This window comes from Xenopus laevis, chromosome 5L, assembly GCF_017654675.1.
Source record: "Xenopus laevis strain J_2021 chromosome 5L, Xenopus_laevis_v10.1, whole genome shotgun sequence".
Lineage (NCBI taxonomy): Eukaryota > Metazoa > Chordata > Amphibia > Anura > Pipidae > Xenopus > Xenopus laevis.
Genome location: NC_054379.1, coordinates 143,434,644 through 143,457,267, shown reverse-complemented (window position 1 = coordinate 143,457,267; position 22,624 = coordinate 143,434,644). Strand labels below are relative to the sequence as shown.

General features: G+C 36.9%; 1 protein-coding gene across 3 annotated transcripts in view; it reads right to left on the bottom strand.

Annotated features, from left to right (window-relative positions):
- Nucleotides 1-22,624, bottom strand: part of LOC108717159 (ephrin type-A receptor 3) — a 150,525-nt gene that overhangs the window by 34,053 nt on the left and 93,848 nt on the right. For 2 of the 3 annotated variants that reach the window (XM_018263983.2, XM_041563510.1), the window contains 2 exons: nucleotides 21,170-21,278; nucleotides 14,117-14,200 (listed from right to left, as the gene is read on the bottom strand). In XM_018263983.2, coding sequence (XP_018119472.1) covers nucleotides 14,117-14,200; nucleotides 21,170-21,278 — 193 coding nt within the window. The remainder of the gene's footprint in view (nucleotides 1-14,116; nucleotides 14,201-21,169; nucleotides 21,279-22,624) is intronic. The other variant, XM_041563511.1, reaches the window with a different exon arrangement.

The window sequence follows — 22,624 nt, the reverse complement described above, 5'->3', positions numbered from 1 at the left end:
TGGGTTTAGTGACCCCCCATTTGAAATCTGGAAAGAGTCAGAAGTTCAAAATCTATTAAAAAAAATGAAGACCAATTAAAAAGTTGTTTCAAATAAGCCATTCTATAAAATGCTAAACCTTAACTTAAAGGTAAACCACCCCTTTAATGTACAAATAACATCATCAAGCAAATTTGTTTCAGATGTGATACTACATCCTAGTATGGATTTTGTTGGTTATTATTATACCTACCTTGTACTTTAGTCATATTGGGGGAATGTAATAAAAGTCAGTAACGGAAAATTTTTTCGCAATGCAAAAAATTGTGCCTCTGTGCGACAAATTTGCCTTTATGCGAATTTAATACAGGTATAGCTTTTGCGAAACTGTTTAGAGACCACTTCCGACAGTGGAAGAAGGTTAGCGAATTTTATAGTTAGCGAAAGTGGCCAATGCGCAATTAAAATTCGCAATGCTCAATGTAATAACATTTTATGGAGTATTACATTGCAAAATGAGACTTTCTATTCTTATTTGCCCTAATTACTTTGCTCTTTGCGACTTTTATTACATTCCCCCAAAACTGTACTATATTTATCATTAACATTCATATTTGAATGTTAATTTGGAAAGTTTAATAAGACTGTTTGCAGGTACTTTATAGTGTGGGTGCAGAGCCTGGCACGAAGCAATCGTATGAATGATAACAAAGTATAGCTGAATATGAAGAATACAGTGGTACATTTTATTCTTAACTGTGGCAGGTGTTGATGAGTAACCTCTATGGAGCTGAAAGGAGTCATTTGCAGGAATGGGGCACTTCAGCATTCTCCAATTTGGATTTTCCCTTTTCTCTACCCAAGGGCACAGCAAAACATCACTCATCTCAGAATGTATACATAATACATGATACAGTAATGCTAGGGAATGTCTATAAAAACACTGCTGCAGCTCATCCTCAAGTCTGTTGGTTCTCTCTTTTTGATCTGTCACCCGTCTCCTATTCAGCAGTGGATATACCGAGAAAGATTTCACATGAACGCCTAAAACCACGACTTACTCCTAAGGCCTGAATTGTGTTTAACAAACTGAGCTTTCCATTTGGATGGGGAGGGGGGACCCCGTCTATCAGTCTCATTTTAAGGCTTGCTGCATCTTTATACCACCCCCGTGTCTCCCTGTAGCCCAATTAATTTCTGTAATGTGTAAAAACACAAACTGACATTAAAGTAACAGAAATGTCCATTTGTATCTCTGCTTTCTGAGATGTTGTTCAGTGACTCTGCAAATGTTCCTAACCCAGGTGACACCCGCAGTAATATCCGTGGTGTTATTTTATTTTGTGAAATCATATTACTTACAAAGTGGATGGTCTACGACTGCTAATGTGACTGCACTTTAGATACACAGAAACTGTCCCCCTCTGACGACTAAATTAAGTTTTATACTACAGGATGCCAAAGTACACTCTTAGGGGCAGATTTATTAAGGTTCGATTTATAAATTCAAATTCGAAATTTTCGAGCTGGATTTTTGATTAAAACTCACAAAATCCATATTCAAATTTATCATACCTGGACCTTGGGAACAACTTAAATTCTAAAACCTGCCAAGTTCATGTAGAAATCAATGGCAGAGGTCTAGTGACCCCTTTGAAGATGTTAATAGCCTTCCTGACATCGGAGAAAAAACTCGAATCGAGTTCCATTCGAATTCGATTCGAGTTTTTGGGTCGTAATATTCGATGGAGTTTTAGACATTCTTGTTTTTTCTTAAATAAAATACCAATCGAGTTTCAAGGTCATTCGATTGAATTTGAGGTGGAAAAAAACCTCACTCAACCTTTAATAAATATGCCCCTTAGAGTCGTGGCTATTTCCAACAAAAACTAAATATTTTAATTATAACAGCAGGTTTTTGGTTATTTATATTCTTAATGGGAATCGTGCACATTGACTATGGTGACTCAGCAGCAAAACCCGCAAATCACAGGAGAACATTGTAACGTTATCCCTCCCTTCATGCAGAATGAGTGACATTACTATATGCAGATATGTCATTAATATTATCAGAATGGGTTTGTCATTACGCTCTTGGCAATTGTTCTGATACAACAGCAAACTACAGTACACTCGTTGCACAGTCAGGGCCTCAGAGGGACATATTTATTATGCTGTGTAAAAAAACAGAGGGCTAATACACCACACATCCAGTGTCGGACTGGGACACCAGGGGTCCACCAAAAAACTTTAGACCAGGGGACCCTTTGTTCTCATAGAAATAGGGAATGGCCATGAAATATGCCAAATGTTTAGAAGCAGGAGGGCCCACTGACACCTGGGCCCACCGGGAGTTTTCCTGGTGACCCGGTGGGCCAGTCTGACACTGCACACATCACCAGAAGCAATTTTTTTAAGCGTTTTTTTTCTTAGAGTGACTTCTGCTGGAAGTAGGGTCGGACTGGGGGCCCACAGTGGCTGCTGCATCAGGGCCCACCCATGCTGCATGTGTGCGCATGCACCGGCGATCTGCATGTGTAAAATAATGGCGGCAAATCTGGCATTTGCATAGTGTAAAATTACACACACCATAATAAATTTGCCATTTATTTCTCACAGCTTTTTTTCCATTACACAGCAATAAATATGCCCCTAAGGGTCCCATAGCCTAATTATCCTCCCTCCAACAAGTCATGTGTATATACCATGCATGAGGGATTAAACATATGAAACTGAGGTATGACACAGGGTGCCACCTTTAATGGTGGAAAGTCTCAAATTATGGTCTTTGGCTTATTCTGGCTCTGAACCACTGAAAATGCTTTGGATGTCTCCGATTGAAATTAATCAGGAAGAGGTAAAAAAATGAAAAAGAAAACAACGCAACAAAATGTGCACAAGTATTTTTATGTGATCTCATCGTTTTGTCTCGCTTATTTAAGGAAAAATACTTGTGTATATTTGCAATTGTGGTTTTTCACTCTGCTTTCTTCTCAAAATGAGAATTTATTTGATAAATCATCCCCCCTAATCAGCTACACCTTCTAAGAGTTCATTTTGGTTCCTCTCTGTATCACACTGAGAGTGATTGATTGAGAAAACAAGTTGAGGATCAGCGAAAACCAACAGATGGGTGGTAAAATATTATTTTATATGTTTGCAAATAATTGCATATAATTACAATCTGGAATTGTCTGAAGCTGCCATGGTCAATAATAAAGGGATGGTTTTGCAATGAGGGAGGGTTGTAGCAAAAACATTTACGGGCAGGAACCTCCTTCCTCCTGTTTCTTAATACTTAGCACTTAAAGGCATATTTATTAAGGTCAATTAAACCACGGCTAAACTCACTTTCTCTAAAACAACAAATGTCCTAAAATGTATTAAAAAATCTGAACTGAAAAGCATGAACGGGAAAAGTTGCAGGTCATGAAAACTGCGACTTTTTCATATTTTTGCCAGTGTCAAAAATACCCGAAAACCTCCAAAACCTTTTAAAAACACAAATCAAAGAAATATCTTCCAGGGACATCCGCCATTGAATTTTATATTATTTCTACAGATTTTACCTGGAGTTTCTTCGTATTTGGAACTGACGCAGTTTGGTCACAGTTGAGCTTTTTTTACCTTGATTTTTGGCATCAAAAAGACTGACCCAAAAAAGTTGTGGCTTAATAAATCAGCTCCTTAATCTCAAATGTAAATGTATTTTTGTATTTCTATGTTATTAAATTATTTTGTTGGTCCCTGTATGTTTATCTGTATTGTACAGTGCAGCATACACTCTATGCTTTATTAAAATAAAAATATCCCTACAAAAGAGGACTTTCTGTAATTGGGTACACTGTCCTGAAAAATATTTGAACATTACAAAAATGAATACATTGTCTTCATATTATTTATATTGTTACAAAGGAAAAGTCAAAAATCAATAACTTATTATTTATTTACGCAATATCCTAATGCAGGGTCAGTTTTTAGTCTTCCTGAGACATGGATAGTAGTAACCTAGTTAACTAAGCTGTTTTATCTATTAAAAAAACTTTACTTATGCAACTTTACCCAATAAACAATGTGAAATATAATACTGGAGAAGGAGAAAGCTAGGTAAGAAACCATAGCAAACAGTTCCAGTAATGCAAGTAGACCTGGACATCAATTTTTGGACATCCAACATGGACCTATGCTGTTTTATCTGCTTTATTTTGTATTTGTTTTTTAGTATCAATTTAGAGGTGTGTATTATCACACATTTCGGGGGTTATTTATCAAAGTCCGAATTTATCTCAATATTTTCTGATAAAAACTCTGACCAAAACCGCACAGGTTTTTTCATGCTTATTTATTAATACACTTCACTGAAAATTGTGTTTGTGGGAAAAAGAACTTGAAAAATTTGAATTTTTACAGAATTCCCACCAGAAAACAAAGATTTTTTCAAATTTTTGCCAGAAAACCCGAAAACTTTGGATTATTGCCCGAAACCCAGCGCAGATCAAAAAATCTTTGGGATTTCTTTATTGACTTATATGCAACCTCGGCAGGTTTGAGATGTCGGATTTTCGGATTCTGACTTTTTCCTTTTTCAGGTATAATAAATTCCAAAAAATTTGTGATTTTTTTTCCACTAAAAATTCTGATTTTATTCTAAAAAAAACAAAATTTTTGGGGTTTTTTGGCATTGAGAGTTTAGTAAATAACCCCCTAAATTCTTCATATTACGAGAACATTACAAAGTGTAAAGAAAAAGCCTAGTTGTAGTTATTTTCTAGTTATGCCTACTTCCCCTTCCCTTGAAAGGAAATTTTTTTTTCTACAATGCACTTCAATGCAACTTTGACTTTGACCATTTTTTCCTCCCTTATTTATCAAAGAATTTCAGTATCCATGACCATCAAAATGTCACTGAGAACAGTTTGACAGCTCAGTCCTGTCAAAATCCAATTTTTCCCATCAGAGGATAAATAGCTAGTGATGGGTGAATTTCCCGCGAAATTCGCGAAACTGCAAAAAATTTGCGAAACGGAGTCTCCTTTTTGACGCCCGCACCCAGTTTTGACGCCGGTGCCCGTTTTTTTTACGCGGCAAAATTTCATGGGCGTTTTGCGAATCACGCAAATTCGTGCCTGGCGAATAAATTCGCCCATCACTATAAATAGCTTCTTTTGGACTGAGAGAAAAGAAATATGTGATATTTTATTGAAATCAGTAAATTTGCCCAAAGTAATTGAAAAACTATTGGAATAATAGAATTTCAGTAATATTTCTTTTTGATGAAATTTCCATTTTGAAATCTCAGTAATATTTCTTTTTGATGAAATTTCCATTTTGAAATCTCAGTAATATTTCTTTTTGATGAAATTTCCATTTTGAAATCCCTCTGTCATTGATGTTTACTTTTTCATCCTTGGAAAATAGCCTATTCCAACATCACACCTGGAAAAGTGTGTTGAACTAAAAACAGTACTGATTTAACTGAAATTTAAATTTTTCAAAGAAACTGGAGTTTTGTGTGGTTCAATTACAAAAAAGGGCTGGAAGTGGTATATCACCTCGGGTAGCTGGCTTTATTTGTATTTATGTGTTCTTTGCAAACACTATACTATGGGGCCTATATATTACAATTTGAGATTGATATATTTACACTATTAGATCAAACTGCAGGGAAAAAAACATTTTAAATCTTGTTTTGAATTTATCTTATCAATGGAAAGATCTCAAAATTCAAATGATTTTTCATGATATTTTAAACCGTTGAAGTTATAAAAATAAATGGAACACAATGATATTGGCAATTGTGTTTTTGTGTTTTGAGTTGTTTTTGTAAATACAGTAGTTAGCTGTAAGTATCCAAAATTATCTTCAGCATCATGTTGCATTGTAAGCTGCCATCCACAGCAATTCTGCAAATGTCTAAACTTGTTGATTTGTTTTGTTCAACTCTGGCATCAATTACAGTTGTAAGATTGTTAGAACAAGTCTCTGTCAACTTCGCTAACCCAGATTTTGTCAATATTTGAACATTTTTCTTTGCTAACGTGATTAAACTCTGTCAAGTTCCTTGGGCTGCGTTGATGGAAATCAATCTTCAAGTCATGCAACAAATAGTTGATTTATGAAGTGACTCGGACTTGGACACTCAGCTACGCCAAAGCCTTTCTGTTCTTTAATCGCTCTAATGTATATTCAGCTGTATGCTTCAGATGGCTGACATTCTGAATGATAAACGTCAGTCTCAAGTTCTGGATTTTTTTACAGTTGATTTTCCTAAGGTACATTTTATACAATTGTATTTGCATTTATTCACATATTTTCTTTTCTGTCTTATTTATGATGGGAGACATCGCTCATCATAGTGTTCCACAGAAGCATTTCTTTTCTGTGGTTTTGCATGTAATCTATAAGGTTGGGTTTAGGTTCATTTTTTATTATTAGACCTCAAAATACTCAGTTATTTATCTTATGTGTGTAATTCACGTATTTCAAACATGATCTCTTGTCTTTTTTTTTAGTTGAATGCTTTCCTTTGGACCTTCGCTTTTTGTAATACTTTGGCTATAGTTGTCCTTTTTGTACTTTGGACAATCTTGGCAAGAAAAAACAATGTTTTTCATATTTTCCATAGCTCCCTGATCAGTCCAATTCTAAGGGGCCGATTCACAAAGGGTCGAATATCGAGGGTTAATTAACCCTCGATATTCGACTGGGAATTAAAATCCTTCGACTTCGAATATCGAAGTTGAAGGATTTCAGCGATCGTCCGATCGAAGGATTATTCCTTCGATCGAACGATAAAATCCTTTGAATCGAACGATTCGAAGGATTTTTATCCAACGATCGAAGGAATATCCTTAGATCAAAAAAACTTAGGAAAGCCTATGGGGACTTTCCCATAGGCTAACATTGAGTTCGGTAGCTTTTAGATGGTGAACTGGGGGTCAAAGTTTTTTCTTAAAGAGACAGTACTTCGTCTATCGAATGGTCGAATAGTCGAACGATTTTTAGTTCGAATCCTTCGATTCGAAGTCGTAGTCAAAGTCGAAGGTTTTTTACTTTGAATCCTTCACTCGAAGTTAGTGAATCGGCCCTTTAGTGTGAGCTTAATGGTTCTATAAACCATTACTTTATTATTGTATTGATTATGTTCTATGAGATATCCGAGCCAGTTAACATTTATCTTAAGAATTACTGACGTGACTTCTGAATACTTTGTTTTGATCTTCTTTTGGAAGCCCCACCACTGTATTCATGAGGGGCAAGTCATGTAGGTGCTCTCTGAGCTGTCCCCTATCTATCATGTCATTTAGATCCATGGGAGGCAGTAAGGAAAGGGCTGCCTTGCACCCGCTAATCCCAAATGCTTTTAAATTAGCAATAGTAGCACTAAAGCAAGCCCCTAAAAAAAAAAAACCCTACCCCCCTACCCTACATAGACCCCCCTCCCTCCACAGGCAAATGCCCCTAAGTCTTTACTTACCCCTCTGTGCAGATTCTGTCCAGCGGAGTTCACGGATGCCATCTTCTTCTCTTTGGTAATCTTCAGAATGAGACTGGAGCAGTGGTGCATGTGCAGTAGGAGCAATTTTTTGTTTCGTGACAACTGCGCATGCGCCAAAACTCACAAAAATTGTAGAAGCGCCGGTCTCTTTCCGAAGATTACCGAAGTGGCTGAAGATGATGCCTGTGAACTCCGATGCCTGAACCTGTACCAAGGGGTAAGTAATAAGTTAGGGGCCTTTGCTGGGGTAACACTTAGGCTGGGGGGATGAGGGAGGGGGTCTATGTAGGGGTAGGGGGTAGGGGTTTTAAACTTTTGGGTTTGCTTCTCCTTTAAAGACAGTCCAGGAAACGAGTGAAGATAACAGTAGAATGTAGATTATGGTCAAAAAGATAATATATTGTGAGTGATAAATGGGCCACTAAACAAACAAATTAATTATATAGAGTAAAAGAATGTATTAGATTTAGGGATGCACCGAATCCTTCTGCCCAGCCAAACTGAATCCGGATGCAAATTAGGGGCGGGGAGGGAAATCGTGTAACTTTTTGTCACAAAACAAGGAATTAAAAAAAAATGTCCCCTTCCCATACCTAATTTGCATATGCAAATTAGTATTCGGATTTGGTTCAGTATTCAGCCGAATATTTCACAAAGGATTCGGGGGTTCGGGCAATTCCAAAATAGTGGAATCCCTAATTAGATTATTAAAATAGTTTGAAATTCAGGACAGCTTGAAAGACAGATAGATACTAACATGTATAATTTATGACGTTGCTGAACGTCCTGCAAACACTCATCACGGGATACTGCAAAACACCTCTCCAGAATAACTGCATCCATAAATTATGTTTTCACCGTTAATCCCATATTCTCTATGTGGTCGCTCTACAGGAAAAATAAAAACACTACTTCAAGCACTTCAGTGCACTTTTTTTCCAGCTCTTTTGTTTGGAGAGCTATCATGTATTACTGGGTTTTGAGTGCCAAGACCTGAACTATGGAACTGAATATTTGCTGGCTGCTATGGTAAGCAATCACAACGTAATGTATTTCTTCATAACAGTGAGAGAAAATGCTTTTTTTTCCCATTATTTTATTTAGCATATTAAGTAAATGTGCAATAAAGACCTTGTGCTTAAGTGGCACAATGTGAAAACCAGATAATCATGCACGGGGGGCTATTATAGGGTCTTCGGTTCTAACGAGCCATGTGCATCTGTCCATCTCTATTGGAAACAAGTAGCAGATGATTGCAATCAAAAGTGTATAACTCCCTGCTGCTTCACTGCCCAGAGCCCATCTGCAAGGCTCCTGTGAAGACAAAGCAACCAGAAGAAGAAGGGGGTGGAATGAGCAAGAAGGTGCCCCATAGAGAGACGATAAGAGAGTAGGTCATGCTTTACTATCAGGCTGTTTAATGATTCTGTCCCTCAATATATGACCTCTGAAGCTGAACTACATGTGATGCCCTTGATTTTTGATTTTTATTAAAATGTTCACACTTATTCTTCAGTGTAATCTCTCTTATACGAGTAGCATTGGGGAGCATTCAACATACAAAAATATTGCTAATTGTGACCCACAACCCCCAGTAGTGCCAATATTCTGAAGATACTGGCCCAATATTCAAATTCCAGCAAGGAAAAGTAATAATAATATGATAATAATAATATGATGAAAAATCTGGCAAACTTGAATCCTATTATAACCAAATTGGTAACTGCCACGCTCATACACTTGACCAACTGCTATGCCACTTTGTCCCTGTAATTGCATTAAAGGAGAAGGAAAGCTACAGAGGCATTTTATTGCCAATAGATTAGCTGCAATAGTACAAGCTAGAATGCTATATTTATTCTGTAGAATGCTTTACCATACCTGAGTAAAAAGCTCTAGAAGTTCTCTGTTTGTTTAGAATAGCAGCTGCAGTATTAGCTTGGTGTGACATCACTTCCTGCCTGAGTCTCTCCCTGCTTACTTATAGCTCTGGGCTCAGATTACACTATAAAGGGGGGGGGGGAGAAATCTGAACATGCTCATACCCAGGGCAAGGAGGTTTAAAATGAAGACAGGAAGTCTAATATAGAAGCCCATGTGTACACAATAGAAGGAAAGAAATGCAGTGTTTCTTTTGACAGAGGACTCAGAGCAGCATTACTTTGAGGGTTTACTGGTATATTTAGGTGTGGACCTTTCTGATAAGGCTTACTTAGTTTTGACCTTTCCTTCTCCTTTAACTCACTAGCCACTACTAGTTTTCTCCACCTCACCAGCCAGTCCTCCTCTCTTGTGCCACTCTTCCAAACAAATTAAACAAATCTTAGAACAAATCTCAGGTCAATTTGAAACATCCCAAACAAGCATAAAGCAAGCAAACTAGAACTAAAGACAGAAATGGAGGTTTATGTAAAAAAATGGGTTTTCCAATAACATTCCCCAGGGTTTCTATACTCAACCTTTATACAGGTATGGGGACCTGTTATCTAGAATAGTGATGGGCGAATTTATTCGCCAGGCGCGAATTCGCGAGATTCGCTGCCAGCGAATAAATTTGCGAAAGGCCCGCGAAAATTCGCGACAAAAAAAACGGGCGCCGGTGTCAAATTTTTCGGCGAAGCGAAACAGCGCAAATTCGCCCATCACTAATCTAGAATGCTCGGGACCTGGGGTGTTATGAATAAGGGGTCTTTCCATAAATTGCATCTCCATAGCTTAAGTCTATTAGAAAATAATTTAAACATCAATTCAACATGACAGACTTGTTTTGCCTGCAATAAGGATTCATTATATCTTAGTTGGGATCAAGTACACTTGTTCAATAAATAATGAAAACCTAAATAAGTTCTTAGAAGCACAGTTTGCTGTTCCTCCAGTGTTTCTCTAGCTGAATGTATATTTTAATATAGAGGTTTATATTTCTTTATTTATATTTCTATAAATACTTGTTAATAATCATAATACATCAATGTCCTAAAAGCTTTGCTCATGGCTTTCCTTTGGCCTATTGGCCATGACCTGTGGGTCAGGTATATTTGAATGTAAGGAAGGTTGAAAATAAGCTTTCTGTTTATTAGTATGTAATGTAAAGCAAATCTTTGGCCTAGGGGAAAGTGTCTTTCTTTGCAGGGATGAAAGAAATGAATTTCTTTTTACAAAACACCTCTTATTGATTGCTATGCCTGTAGCCTCTATTGCAAAATGTCTATTGGGCCTGATCAATAATATAATTCTTCTTAAGAAAGCTAGGATTTTAATAGGAACACTCTTTTTCTATGTCACAATAAAATAAATATAATGCATTACATGAATGGGTTGAGCCTCTCCATTCCACAATTGCTGAATTTCATTAATAAAGCAATTATGTTTAAGAAATGTAAGGTTATCAAATGTAAGGTTCCTGGTTGGTGATCAATATGGAAACCTACCTGAGAGATTTGGAGTCATTTGATTTTAAACTCATATGTTACATTCTATGGGCTAGATTCAATTCAGAAAATGTTATCTCATGTTTTATCAAGTGAAAACTCATGGGCGAGATTCAATTCAAGGAGAAAATCTTTTCTCCAAATTCAGTTCCAGTTTTTTTCTGTAGACTTCAATAGAGTTTTCACGTGATAAACTTTGAGATATTTTTTCTGAATTGAATTGCATCTCAAATTGAATATCGTCCATGAGTTTTCATGTGATTTTTCTCACCGAATTAAATCTGGTCCTCTGTTTTCTAACCAAACTTTCTAACCCCAGTCATTAAGATACTTTGGGGTTTATTTGCAACCTTCCGGGAATAGTGAAAAAGCAGACACAGTCCTCCATGTTTTTGCACTCTGTGCCCTTTACTGCATGTAAATGAATTGGTGCAAGTCTCTGCGCTAGTGATGGGCGAATTTATACGGCAGGCGCGAATTTGCGGCGAATAAATTCGTTAAACCGCTGCGAAAATTCGCCGGCGTCCAAAAAAATGGACGCTGGCGCAATTTCGCCAGCGAATTTGCGAGGGGTCAAAAAAACGAACACCGGCATCAAAAAAATGAACGCCAGCATCACAAACGGACACTGGGTCAAAAATGAGACGCAGGAAATTCGCGGGAAATTCGTGAATTTTTCTACGAAACGCCCCAAATTCACCCATCACTACTCTGCACTCCAAAACTTAGAGCATGAGGGCACTTTTGCCCCCCATTAGTGGTCTTGCTCTTCTTTCAGGGGTCTCAGTAAATAACCCCTTAAATATCAGTATGAATATGCGAGTGCTTATACATACTTCTAATAAATTTGTGACTATGCGTATAGTAATATATGCTTTTAATATGTAAACCATATCTATATTCAGGTACAGTTATTTGAATTTCAGGTACAGTTTATTTAATGTTTAATTGTTTTTTAGTAGACTTAAGGTAAGGATATCCAAATTATAGAAAGATCCCTTATCCGGAAAACCCCAGGTCCCAAGCAGTCTGGATAACAAATCCCATACCTGTACTAATTGTCCTGTAAATTATATTATCATATCATAATATACTGATATTAATATTCAATATGTATATTCACATCCCATTGTTTTAATTTACTGTCAAATATGGACCATTGGAGCAAAACTAGAAGTCTCCAGCTCTTGGAAACGATCCTCATTTTCTTTTAGCATTTAACTGCCTGATGTGCTGAGAGTGCTGCTACCTGTTTGAGATCACTTGAAAAAGCTTGAGGAAGAGTTTTATTGGCCCAAACATTACAAAAATAACACACAGTTACAATTCAAGCCCAGCTTACTCTTAAATAAACCTTGTATGCCAATATACTAGCAGCCGTGTCTCTCCCCTGCTTGCACTGACCAATGTAGTTGATACAAGCTCAGCAAAAACGACTAAGTGTGATATTTCATTAGCATACACATCATAATATCGGCACATTAAAGCACCTGCAACCACAGCAGGACAGCAGAGAGGTGTTAATCAGTTCTCACTGCCAGTTAATGAGATCTGTCTCTACTGGGAAATTGATTTTTCCTTACCGTTAGGCCAGACTGTCAGCCTTCATTGCAATGTACTAGAATGTCAAATGGGACCTGGGTATGAAGAGACTGACATGTCTGTGCAATAAAGAGTTAAACGAGCAGATGTTTGTATTGTGGAATCTGTCTGCATGTCAGTAATTTGTCTTGGGTGGTGCCACTGTCCTCATATACCCCTGGGAATGAGCCTTGTAAATGTAGCTACACTTTGATAGCACTTTATAATCTACATTGTCACTTGGAATGCACATTATATATATGCATTTATTCTTATGAAGCTCTTCTAATTATACTCTGAGCAGGACAGAGTATTTTTTTTGAAATACAGCAATCCTTGACCTGTAGCTTATGGTCTTGGTTTGGTGCATTTAAACAATTCCTTTAAGGCATGAAGTTACAGATTATGGAAAAACTCCTTATCCAGAAAACCACTGGTCCTGAGCATTCTGGATAAAAAATCCCATACCTGTACAAAGAATATGGGCAAGTGATGGCAGAAAAGGGAGAAAGGGATTGGTTGTAATACAGGAGATACCTATAAAGACCTATTTCTTAAATTATTATTATTATACTAAAGGACTATATAACTATAAATATAAGTATAGTTATAAGAAGGCATCCACTATTCGGCAAATATGGTATTTTATGATCAATAAGGATGTACTGTATTCATAAAGATTTATAGCTAATACAGGTAAAGGATCTATTATCCGGAAACCCGTTATCCAGAAATCTCTGAAATACGGTAAGGGAAGGCCGTCTCCCATAGACTTTATTTTAATTTATTATTCAAATTTTTTTTAAATTATCTCCTTTTTCTCTTTAATAATAAAACAGTACCTTGTACTTTATCCGAACTAAGATATACTTAATCCTTATTGGAAGCAAAATAATCTTATTGGGTTTATTTATTGTTTATATGATTGATATATGAAGATCCAAATTACGGAAAGATCCTTTATCTGGAAACCCCAGGTTCCAAGCATTATGGATAACAGGTCCCATACCCGTACCATGACAAGATGACGGCATCATACTGTATGTTGTGGAAATAAATCATTGTTGAAAAGAGACAAACCACTCTTCCATGACTGCGCCTTGGGCATGGCTCTGTGTTTTAGGGAAGGAAGGGTGTAACCTTTATTTTTTTCTCTGAATTCTAGGCTGACAATATTGATAATGAGAGCTGGTAAGGTTGAGCCATGACAGATTGGCATAGCAAATGATGGTGTTGTGAATCAATGAGGGAAAATTCTGAAGGTGGGAAAACTCTGAACGGTGTTATTATAGCTACTGATAGAGGAAGAGAGAAATATCTCTACAAGTAACATTTACTTATGGCACAGAATAAATGAGAATGTAGATAGAGGAGATGAGATAGACAGTTTAATTGATTTACTGTAGAATTGTACTTGATAACAGGGCCCTATTTGCTAATATACGTAACTGCTTCTAACCACCTAGAAACAGACTGACTGATGGAGTAATGGGACAGACAGTCAATACAGAGCCAGGTTATGTACTTATAAAACAAAATCAACACTTCGCTCCTTAGCAAAAAGTCGCAGTTACCATTGTAAGGATGCGCTCATTGTAGCTTTTGTGATAAGAAGTAATGCAGAACTTACATCATTAAGGGCGCGTACCCACGGTTCTTTTTTGGATCAGGGTGAGGTGGGTTAGAACCGCAGCAGGAACGCATATAAACGGATCTAAAAATAAAACACACGTTGGTCTATGGTGTAAAACCCATGATTCTCTAATGCCACTAGGTTCAATTCTATCTACAAATTCACTGAAGACTATGGATTCTGCTGAGACATATATCAAGTGCCTATGCGTTTGCAAAGTATTTAAACAGCTGCTTAAACAACTACATAAAATCACATGTATTCTACATAAGTGAAAAATATATTTGCATATGTTCTTATACAGGCTTTGGACCCATCATCCAGCATCCTGGTTTCAAGAACATTGTGAAAACCAACATACTAGGCAACCCTCAACCTTCTCCCTAATCCAGCATAATCCATTTTAAAGACAGAATTCTGCAAAATTTGGGAGAAGTTTTTAGGCGGCATTGCACAAAATGATGTACCCCTGCTTTTTAAATATTAGGATTAGTGAAGGGCAAATATAGAATTTACCGCAAAATGGCGAAATTTTTTTGAAACACATTGAAGTCAATGGGTGTCAAAATTATTTTGACGTGCGTCAATTTTGACGCCTGCAACGATTTTTATACACACTCCTATTTTGTCCAAATGCATTAAAGTCAATGGGCGTCTGAATAATTTTGATGCACGTCAACATTTTTTTGACGTGGCGGATTTTTCACCAGTGAATTTTCACTGCAGTTTCTCGAATTTATTCGCTGGTGGCAAAACGTGGAAATCAGCTGCAAATTCGCACCTGACGAATTTATTGGCCCATCACTAATTAGGATATTAGTATTGAAGTACCAGGACCTGTAAAAAAGCACTTGGTCTTCAGCCTTAATGTGGTCACTAATTTCCTCTGTGACTTCTAATATCCTAATATTATACAATAGGGAGTACATTATTCCCTACAATTCCAATGCATCTTTTGCAAAATCTACACTGAAATGTCTTCAACAAAATATTCCTGATACACAATGTACTGTTTGTATACAATATATCCAACCAAAAATAATTGTAAAGTATTTAAAAAGCTTTTGTATATTTGAATACTGTAAAAATTGCTATACCAATGCATAGTGCAGAATTCAATTCTCATCTGAAAAGAGTTGAGAGCTAGAAAAAGACCAAATACAAAAAACAGCATTGAGAGTCACCACTTTTTTTTACAGCATTTGATACGTATGGGATGCGTTATCCTGAAACCAATTATCCAGAAAGCTCCAAATTCCAGAAAGACCATCTTCAATAGACTCCATTTTATCCAAATAATCCAAAATTGTAAAAATGATTTCCTTTTTCTCTGTATTAATAAAACAGTTCCTTGTACTTGTTAATCCTTATTGGAAGCAAAACAATTCTATTGGGTTTATAGAAATATACAATTTCTATGCCACGGAACACTGTGTAGAATCACATATATTTATAAATCTGTGTAATGATGGCAATACAAATGCCTAGTGGAGTAACAAATTCTGATGCAAAAAGAGCTGTGTTTGCTGCCATTGACTATACTGAGTTGTGCCAGGTTTAAAATGCTGTAAAATAATGGTGTAATTTTAGACTTTGGATTGGTGTAAAAAATATTCACATTGATTTTTTCTGTGATCACAATGCATGCTGTCATTTGACATGTAAGGATAACAAACACAACTGTATAAATGCAGGGCAGATTTAAAGGAAAACAAAAGCCAAACTAAAGAATTAGGTAGAAATATTGTACATTATTTTTGTGCTTATGTACCAGCCCAAGGCAACCACAGCCCTTTAGCAGTAAAGATCTGTGTCTCCAAAGATGCCCCAGTAGCTCCCCATCTTTTCTGCTGATTCACTGCACATGCTCTGTGCTGCTGTCACTTACTGAGCTTAGGGACCCACTCACAATATACAATACACATAGAATAGAAATTCTGATGCAATTAGCATCAGAATTTAATAATCAGCCCTGTAGCATCAGCTTATATTACAGACAAACCTCATTTTCTGCTGGATAATTAGTGACGAGCCCTAAGCTTAGCTTCTCAACAGCTGCTCAGAGCCCACTGAGCATGTGAGTGTCACAGACATTTTCCAAGATGGTGACCCCCTGTGACAAGTCTGAAGTCCTGGATCATTGCTGCTATTGACAAGCTGAAACTTTAGGCTGGTGCAATATGTTCAGTATATAAAGTATGGCATTTTTAGCCACATTCGTTTTTAGGGTTCACTTCTACTTTAACAAAAATGTCTTAATTTTATCTCATGGTAGGGAACAAATATATAATTTAGTTTTAGAGGCATTTACTTGTTTGGAGGGACTTTTCAGGAATTTAAAAAAAAACTCCATGTGGCCAATGTTGAGCAGAGGAAATGCAGTGTGCTTTGCATTGTGGGAAAAATAATCATATTATCTGTAATGTAATGAAATTACATATGAGGCTACATAGAACACACACGGTGTAGGATAGATAGAGTGATTGCCCTGGGGCCCCCAGTAATAGTTGGGCCACCCTTGTAAGCCAATAATAGGTTTTCATAAAGGAACAGAGAAGGAGCAGAGGAACTAATCTGGCTATGGTGAGAAGGGCTAAATGGATCAAAGAGAGCCCTTCACAATGCATTTAGGAAAGTTAATACAAAATGAAAGAAAATATAATTATTTGTTTTAATTAAAGGACCACAGTGTTTTAATACTGCCAGGGGCTACACAGGAAATGTGATATGAACAAAGTGAGGCTTGGACTGGACAAAAATATATGAAAACATAAAGTATAAACAAAAATTCATATAGATCATCTATTTATATGAGCACAGAATGGTCAGGAACTGTATTTTAAGGTAAGTATGGATAAACTGTGTCGTCAGTAGATCAGATCCTACAGAAGTTGGGTTTGGAGCAAAAATTCCAAATTCTGGGAATACAGTGTAATGTACATGTGGCAGTGGTCTAGGAATACATCGCGGCATTTGGTTATAATATGGTTTGGCGACTGCACCGCTGTTTTGTATGGCACCCTCTGTAATGGGGGAAAATGATTTCATAATACCATTATGACCCAAGGAAAGTGTTCTTATACCCCAAAATGACATCCACAGGAAGCAGTTGATGTTTTTATTACATTCATACACAAAACAGAGAGAGTTCGGGCAGATTTATCAAAGGTTGAACAGGTTTTCCTGTAGGAAAGTTTTAAATGCAGAGGTAAAGATTAAAATACTGGTGGTGACGGGGGGGGGGGGGTCTAAAGTGTTGGGTACCCACCATTGAGTCAGATTGCTAACTTTATAACCTGCTACTGGTAATATATTTGCATTTAATACCCAAGTACACTCTGCACCCACTGGGTAGATCTAATGTTGGAATCACAGAGTAAGTGATTTTTCTCACTGTGAGGTGCCCAACATTTTGCCCATTGCTATAACCTTATTTTCCCCATTTCCCTAGCCAATCTTTTTTCAATTTAGAAAGCCATCTGCATAAAGGTTCTTCGTGTTGTGGAGATATGTTAAACCTTTTGTCAACCATTTTATCTTATGGGCCAAAATACTTGAAAACTTGTCCAAATTCAGTTTCAGTTGATCAACTGGAAAAAGGTCTGATAAATGCTAAATGGGATACATTATCCAGAAAACCTTTATCCAGAAAGTTCCAAATTACAGAAACGTTGTCTCCCATAGACTCCGTTATAATCAAATCCAATTTTTTTTAATGATTTCCTTTTCTCTTTAATAATAAAACAGTACCTTGTACTTGACCCCAACTAAGATATAACTAATCCTTATTGGAGGCACAATCAGCCTATTGGGTTTATTTAATGTTTACATGATTTTCTAGTAGACTTAAGGTGCGAGGATCCAAATTACAGAAAGACCTGTTATCTGGAAAACCCCAGGTCCTGAGCATTCTGGATAATAGGTCCCATACCTGTACTTTTTAAGTTATTTGTAAATGTAATTGCTATCGACTCCTGGTTGTTGTTTGTTTAAACAATGTTAAAAAAGTCAGGCTCCTCCAGCAAGACAGTTCTGTCAATCCATTGGTTTATGTTGCATTGTTTCAAAAGTCAGAGCCACCAGGGCAGAAAATAGAAAGGGACAAACACTGATCTCATTAGCAGCACAATACAAAAACCATGGAACATTTGTAAAGAATGTGTATTGCAAAGTTGCTTAGAATTGTTTTCTTTAGGCAATTTTTTTTTGGGGGGGTTGATGTCCTTTTATGCCTCTTTCCAAATAGTCATGGAAAACATTCATACAGATCGAACACTATTTTGTATTCTAAATAATCACATTTTTATCCTTATTGCTAATTATATTTAATTTAAATATTGAAATGGTTTTGGGAAAATCTGCTGCTAAGTCTAGTTGTCACATTGGAGTAAAAAATTATGTTTCCTGAGCAAAATGGAACATTATGTTAAGTGATTGTGCCATCTTCAGATCCAGAGCTACAGACAATACATAGTAAATGGCTAATCAAGTACATATATTGTAGGTGAAGTTACTACAGAAACTCTATACACTGTGGCACGTGACTACTATAAGGCACACATTCTCTTTCCTTATTAACTATTTAAAGCATGTATTGTGTAATTAATATTGAATTGAAACCTCAATATTTCCCTTTATAGGTATCAAGCAGAAAGCATATTATCCATTTTCAGACATGCAAAATCAGATAGGACCTTCCCACTAGTTTTTGGGCTGTTCCTCTACAGCCTATAACCATTATACCTCCTGCTACGGACTGAACTACAGAACAAATCTACTCAAAAACACTTACTATAGCACCAGATGTCTAATCCAGACTAATCTAATTTTGCACCATATTCTCCTCATATGCTTATGAACCTCTTGCAATATTTATTCAAACAGCCCATTGCTTCAGGACACCAGTACAGGCTTATTTTGCAGCTGAGCTTATTCCAGCATTAAGCAGATGTTACTTTTATGTATGATATTTTATAAACAATTTTATTTGCATTTAATTGCTGGTATGCATGTAATTACAGTGAAAAACTTCTCAGCCAACATCCTTTTGGTAGCAAACACATGGGCAATATATCTCTGTTGGCAACCCATATACTAATAATTCAACTTGTAGCTCTTCAACCTTCAGCTATCAGGGAATGATGGAAGTTGTCCTCCAGAGAGTGCATTTTGTACAGAATATATTGTTGTAGCCCTTTTCTTAATAATGGCATGATGGGGTGTTCTTATTTCTCCTAAGCATACAATGTATGTCCTGCAGTCTAATAAGTAGGGGTGCACCGAATCTAGGATTTGGTTCAGAATTTGGCCAGGATTCAGCCTTTTTAAACAGGATTCGAATCCACCTGCTTGGCTGAACCAAATTCAAATTATAAAAAGCACATGACTTTCTGTCATGAGCACGCACTCAGTGCATATGCAAATATATTTTGTTAAGTATTCAGGATTTAGCCACATCCTAAATTCGGTGCATCCCTACTATTAAGAGGTCTCCTGGGCACAACATACTTTACTGTATATACCTTGTACCCTGTTTATTTACAACAACTAATGTAAAGAACACAGTACAGTACAGAAACATGGAGAATTTGTGATCTTACTGTTTTTGAAACAATTGGTTCCACAGTCAGACCTCACCAACAGTGTATGTTGTATGGATATCCAAATAGGCAGGGCTGCAGCCAGGGAGGGTCGTTAGGAGTCCTATCGATGGCTTGGTCCCAGTGGAGGATCCAGATGCATACCTCCTAGATTTGAAGACCCCGAAAGGGGCAGGGCTTGCAGCACAATGGGAGGGTTTTAGTTTAAACTAATAGCCTAGCCTTCCTTGGGGTAGGACCTGCCAACTAGGTATTATGGGGCCCCTGTGATTTCTGGTGACAGCTTTGAACAAAGTAGATGAGATTTTCCATCTACATTTTCATAGAACTCCAAACACTCTCTGATCTGCTAAGGTCTATAAACCTAGGTTGCTTCTGTGGTGTCCCTGAGCTCTTGTTTGTTTTGCAGTAGTAAAATGTCTTTTATTCTCTTCCCTATAAAGAAAGAATTTGATCTGCTTTTATGGAGGTGGACCGAGTAAATTGTAAATTTGTTATATGCTGGGATTTGGCATTGTATGTTTGCGGTTGTAATTTTCAAGGCCATTTACAGAATACGCATCAGTATGCAGTAGCTGTATTTCACTTGGCAATTCCAATTCAAGTTATATTGGGTAGAATTCCTGAGTTAAATGATTGGGATAAACCTGCTTTTGGCAAATTAAATAAATAAATAAAATAGAATCACATACGCCTGTTGCCCACAGCGATTGAAGAAATTGAACAGGTGCTGTTACATTGAATACAATAATCCTAATTATTGGTTTCTATGGTGTATAAATGACTGCTGCAATTCTTCAATTCTTATGTTTTAGTTGTTAAAAAAAAGTAATCCAATCCGTGTCTGTGAGCTTTGTGATAACAATATATGAAGATGTTTTATTGAACAAGCTGCAGTAATCATTAGCCCGTGAACTCTAATCAATAAGGCAGTCAGTTGGAAACAAATACATTCTGCAAGGTTACCTTGGCAGAGCTGCAGTTCAAGGCAGAAACAAGATAAGTGGTGATTGTACAGGTACAGAAAGCCCATCCATACTGCAGTTCTCCAGCTGTCATTAAACTGCCAGGGGATGCTGGGATTTGTAGGCCAACATAAGATTGGAGGTTAAAGGGTGGATAGAGGACAGCATCAATATCATGGCCAAGGGATATGAATGTCAAGGACATTGAATTGTAAGAATCCTATGGAGCCTTCATTTCATTATTTTGCCACCACCTGTAGGATCTCAAGGTGTTTAAGTTCTTTCTAAACACTATTATCTATCTATCTATCTATCTATCTATCTATCTATCTATCTATCTATCTATCTATCGATCATCTCTATAATCTATCTATCATCTATCTATCTGTCGATCATCTCTATCATCTATCTTTATCTACAATGATGTAGGAAAACACCTCTAGGCTCTTTATTGGGATCAGTGGACACTTTGGCAGAATCCTTACCTTCCACTGAGAAAGAAACAGGTCACCAGGAAAATAAGCAAAACCAATCCTCCAGCCACAGAGATGGCAAGTATTGTGATATGACCCGCATCGGCAATGGCAACAATATCTGCACGGAAAAAATCATGATGTTAACATGCTTATACAGAAAGATAAAGCAATTAATAGCAATGAGATTGTATTTAGTAGGAAGAAGTAGTAGTGATTGGCAAATAAATTCGGCAGGCACAAATTCGCTGCATATCTTGGAAAAAATCTCGGATATGTGTCAGAAATGTCGCTTGTATCAAAACCGTTATTCGGACGCCCATTGACTTTAACGCCGGCATCGAAATTGATGTGGGCGTCAAAATTCGAGTTTTGCCAATTTTTCGCTGGAAATTCGCTAATTTTTCGGCAAAGCAAAGTGGGATAAATTTGCCCATCACTAGGAAAAAGCATTGCTTTCATTAGCATCTGATCGGTGTCATTGCAACATATTGATTCCTGATCTGACATATATATGCTTAATATAAGTACTGGGGTATAAAAGATTAAATACATTGGTTATATTTCCTATTAATTATGCGGTGGTGAGCTTTAGCCGTTAGGTGTCCTTCAGCTAAAGGGTCAATGTAAAATTGAGATTTGAAAAAAGTTTATTTGGAAGCAGGAGTTTCTTAAACTGAGATGTCCCTATGTGGAACCCATACAGCGGGCAGTATTTTCCAGTTGTCTAAACATTTGTTTGGTTGCAAGACTTTACATACTCTAATATTTGTGCCTGCTTTTCCATTACCTCCTTGCTTTAATTTAATGATATAACATAATGTGTTGTTGGATTTTTTCAGGTCAGACCCCTCTTGGAGGTCCAACCTTTTGTCATGGTCCCCTTAGCTCAAAACAAGGTTACAAGTATATGAAAACATTGGTGTAACAGTTATTCAACCATAGTTCCAGGAATATTTAGGATATCAAACAAGTGTTTTCTCTAGTTCTCACCCTTATTGACCCTCAGAGTGAGCTTACATGTGTACTGTATGAAGGAGAGCACATAAGCATTCTATGAAGGCTCTAAACGAAGCCACAGTTCCAAGTCCCCTCAAATAACAGAAACATAAGAGGTCCCTGTCAATAACACTAAGAATTCTCATGGTACTCAATGAGATGATGAGAAGATCTATTGACCTGCGCATGTTGATTTTCATTAGGCTGTTCTGTACCCGACATTGATAGGGTTACTGTTATTTATAAGGAAGCATGGAATTTCCTTTTAGGAGATAGGTGACCATAAGGTTTGTACTGGAGAATCAAAATATTTTTTAAAGGACAGCAGTGTAGGTGATCATATGCTCATTAAGGTTAAATATTCATCCTTAAGGGGGTAATTTGATAAAGTCTGAATGCCAAAAACGCAAAAAATTCAAGTTCTATGAAATCTGAATTTTTTGTGAAAAAACAAACAAAAAACTTTTT